The 4,111-nt window shown below is 57.2% G+C and overlaps 1 protein-coding gene across 1 annotated transcript in view; it reads left to right on the plus strand.

The window, feature by feature from the left end:
- The window catches only part of NKX3-2 (NK3 homeobox 2), a gene marked incomplete at its 5' end in the record, with an annotated part of 4,299 nt that extends 526 nt beyond the window's left edge, over window positions 1-3,773 (plus strand). Inside the window, 2 exons of the mRNA XM_014549306.1 lie at window positions 2,594-2,765; window positions 3,679-3,773. Coding sequence (XP_014404792.1) covers window positions 2,594-2,765; window positions 3,679-3,773 — 267 coding nt within the window. The remainder of the gene's footprint in view (window positions 1-2,593; window positions 2,766-3,678) is intronic.
- Between the last annotated feature and the right edge of the window lie 338 nt (window positions 3,774-4,111).

Consider the following 4,111-nt stretch of genomic DNA (forward strand, 5'->3'; position numbering starts at 1 on the left):
GTGATCCCGGCTCCCCGGCTCCAGGCGGCCGGCAGCTGACGGCTGTGCAGGTCGTGCTTTGTACAGGGGCGCCCACCCGAGGGGGCAAGTGGAGGATCAAATCCAGCCCTGGCTCTGCTATCCAGGACGTGCGCCCTGGCGATGGGACTGAGTCTGCCCGGAGGGGGCGCCTTTTTCCAATTTGAACAGAGGCACCCAATGGCCCAGGGGCTCTGCCCGCCCCCCCCAACCTGCCTGGAAGCCCTTAGACATTATTTATTATCGCGACAGCGTTGGATTTGGATTGTATTTGCCTGGGGATGGCGTTTCCTCGGAGTGGAGAGAACTCCTGGAGACCACATAGCCTGAATCCCCTGAAGTTCAGGCCTGCCGGGAGCTTCGTGCGCTAGGCCACACTAGTTCATGGTATCCATGCTACCGATCTATGTGTATCTACATATCTATTCTTTTTGGAAATTGCATTTGTAATAAAGGGGGTGCGAAACCCAGGCAGCCCCTAGAAACCCCAGGCCAGGGGTTGGTTTGAACAGTGAAGGGTTTGGTTTTCTGGCCCCTCCCTCCCTGGCGTCAGACCTTGGGTGAGGGTGCCCTATTGAGTGCTGAATGTAAGGAAGGAAGCTTCTGAGCACAGGGCACCCCCTCCCCCTCCGCCTCCCCCTCATCTTTCCTCTTGGAGGCCAGGGCCGCAAGACACTGGGAAGCTCCTGGGAGTCCCAGAACAAGGAGAGAACGAGCCTGGCAGCCCTTCTCAGACATGTTTCTTTTATTTCTTTTTATTTGTTTTAAATGGGGGATTCAAACTTGTAGCACTTTTCAGTTGTTTGTATTCAAATGACGGTTATTTTTGTATTCAATGTGAATATCCCTGACCAGCCTTTCTATGGCCAGCCGCTGGGCCCTTTGTCTCTTCTGTCCACTCTCCGCCCCAGGATTCGCCGCTCCTTGTCCCTGCCCCTGCCCCTGCCCCTAAGACAGGTGATCCTGTCAACCTCGCCGCTTTTCGCCTCCCTAAGGGCACTGTGCACTCAACTAGACGATTAACTTTTAAAAGATTTGTGAAGTTGGGAAGCTCAATTCGCTGTATTTTTCCCTTTAATTTATAAACTTTCAGTTTAACATGCCCTCCTGGACGCCTTGTTTTCTCTGAGCCTCTCTCCGCCTGGCTTTGGGGAAGCCAGTACCATGGAAATATCTGGGGTTCCATTTCCCAACCTCTTTTCAGTCCTGGACCCAGGCTGCCTGCCCCTCCTGGGAGCACCCTAGCTGGCCACCCCTCACCCCCTCCCCAGCGGGGGTGTGAACCCGTGCAGCTCAGGGAATCTCGGCTTCCGAGACTTTGCAGGAGCCCGAGACGAATCCCACTAATCAGGAGCGGATCCCTAGGATTCCCTTTTTCCTCGTGGGCGTTGGTTTCAGAGTCCAGGAAGAGACCATAGCTGAACCTGCGCCAGTTTCCATCCCTCGTCCTAACTTGCTGACCCCATCCACCTGCCTACATCTCTGGGCTTTCCATTTTCCGCGTGTTTTTCTAAGTGATTCTGGTTTTATTTTGTTTGGAGAATAGGCCAGCAAAAACCCTCGCTGAGATTCCGAAGGGATGAGGGGCGAACGAGGCTGTAATAAGGTGTCTCCCGGGAGGGTCACTTGCGCTCTGGCCTCAGCGGGGTGCAAAAGGCGCTTCCACTCCTCCCGGGCCCTGCGTCATTTGATCCGCACCGAAACCTAAGGCGGGAGCAGAGGAAGGGCTGGGCAAGGGTTCCTTGTTACCTGATTCTATAGAGGAATGAGCGCCAGAATGCCACGGATCCACCCGAGCAAAATGCGCACCGCTCCCCTCGCTCATGCCCGCCCGGCCCGGGCGAGCAAGAAGGGTTAACGCGCAGTGCAGGCGCCGAGGCCCCGAGCTGGGAAAGGCCGAAACAAGGCTCCGGCTACTTTCAATTTCACCTGGAGCCGACGGGCCGGCCGCCCTCCTCCTCTGGCCGCGACCTCACCCCGCCACGCGACCACCGGGCCTCGACACCCTGAAGGCGCAGGCCTGGCGTCTGCAGCCCCAGGGACCGGGCGGAGCGGAGAGTGTCCAGGAGCCTTTAAGAAACGGTTCCCGCTTCAGGAAACTGAGAAAAGCGAAGGGAAAGGCAAAGGCCCTCGGGAAGTGCACACCATCGTCCCCAAGCCCAGCTGCCTTCCAAACGGCTCCCGCAGTCATTTTGTGTCTTGTTGACACGTTTAGGAGTGAAATTTTAGTTTCCTATTCACGCATGCAATTTTTTTTTTTTGGTAGAAAGAACATTTCCGATAATGTTAGACTCTCCTCCCTTCCTCTCTCCAGAGGTCGCCACTACTGATTTGGGGGGAGGGAGGTGATTTTTTCCTCTTCTGAAACCGGCAGTTGGTTGTAGCTGCGTCCTAAGAGGGTGGTTTGTGCTCCATCCTTGCGGATTTGGAGTCCTGAGAACTGGGGAGGCCAGGCAGCGCCCCTACCCCTCTCGCCCTCTCTCCGGCTTCCTGCCAGGGCCAATTCTTCTGGGCTGGCTAGAGACTTCCGGGGAAAATGACTCAAACGGATTCCAACTGACCCGGATTGTTGCAGTTTCTCTCTGAACCGCCCCGTGGCCAGCGTTGGCGGGAGCGCCCTGAGATCCGGCAGCCCGAGGCAGCCCCTGGGTCCATCCTGGCCTCTGAGGATTTCCCGCTGCTCTGCGACCCAAGACGGGCGCCTTTACTGGGCCCTGCGCGGCAGACGCGGCTCCTGTTGGAAATGTGTAGCGTAACTATTTTCATTTCCTTTTCCTTCTGTACTCAGGCCTGGACCCTTTTTTTAGAGGATGAGGAACAATTGGTCCTGCTCCCTGCCTGCCCTGCAGGGGGGCGGGGGGAAGGCGATTCATGCGCCCCAGCTGCAGAGTTGGGCGCTGGTCTCGGGTCTGCTCTGGGCCTGGGGGAGCCCTGGGGGCTTCTGAACGCTTCATCTTTCTCAGTCCCCTTCAGCCCTTCCTGAATCTCAGAGCTGGCCTTGGGGGCCCACTGGGGACCCACACACTGAGGAGGGTAAACTAAGGCAGAAGGAATGGCTGGGAAAGAGGGGCAGAAAGGCTGCGACTCGCCCTGAAATCGGTCCCAAAGCTCCAGGCCCAGCCTATGAATCTCATTCTGGACTGCCAATGTCGCTGGTGTGTGTGTGTGTGTGTGTAACTCACGCTTCCTTCACGCCCCAAAGCCTGTGGGTCTTGGCCTTAGCCATCCCAAGTTGATTCCCACTCCAGCAAGTCCCACTCTCAGACCCCCAAGAGTATCCACCAAGCAGGGGGTGTATAGGGTGCCATCCATTCTGAAAATAAATGTCTTACAGGCCACTCTAGCAAAGGGGGAGAGGTGACAGCGAATCTGTTCATTGGAGAAGGTCCGAGGGAGGACTTGAATGTGCCTCCCCACACCTCTGACAGGTGGGATTGTGGTAGTTGCATCCCCAACTCAGAGAGGCTGGGGGAGGTGGCATCTGGGGGAGCGGGAACTGGCAGTGATGATAGCCACAGTCAGCCTTTCACCCAGGTAGGATCTCATCCAAGGCTTGCAGACTCCCCGAGGTGCGGGGGTGCAGTGACTGGGACTCCCCAACCAGCCCCCAGAGCTCAGTCCCAGGCAGGCCCACATTTCACTCGTGTTACCTCCCATCAGGGTTCGCCAGGAAAAGGCAGAACACGGCCTCCCACAAGTCCACGGAGTTCACCTCGCTTTACAGAAGTTCTCTTGCCGTTGCCGACAGAGCCTGAGCAGCAAGGAAATTAGGTATTTCCCCAAAGCCCCAAAAGCTGGTGGAGGAGCTCCTGGGCAGAAGGGAGAGTTGGGGAGCAGGCCGATCAGTGCTGGGGCCTAGGCCGTGGCCTAGGTGCCACAGGGCTTCAATCTTGCAGGTCACCAACCTCTCAGCTAACAATCATAGCTGGGAAGCACACAGAGCTGCGTGGGGACTGCGGGGCCCAGCAAATGCTTGACAGCACTTTGTAGGTCGGAGAGCGCTGAGGGCGGTAGGGGCAGGTTGTTGCTCTGGCTGGTGGCTTATGGCTACTGCAGAGGCCACGGCCACCATGCCCTGAGAAGGAAGGAAGCA

The sequence above is a fragment of the Myotis brandtii genome, unplaced genomic scaffold, assembly GCF_000412655.1.
Source record: "Myotis brandtii unplaced genomic scaffold, ASM41265v1 scaffold547, whole genome shotgun sequence".
In the NCBI taxonomy this organism is placed as follows: domain Eukaryota; kingdom Metazoa; phylum Chordata; class Mammalia; order Chiroptera; family Vespertilionidae; genus Myotis; species Myotis brandtii.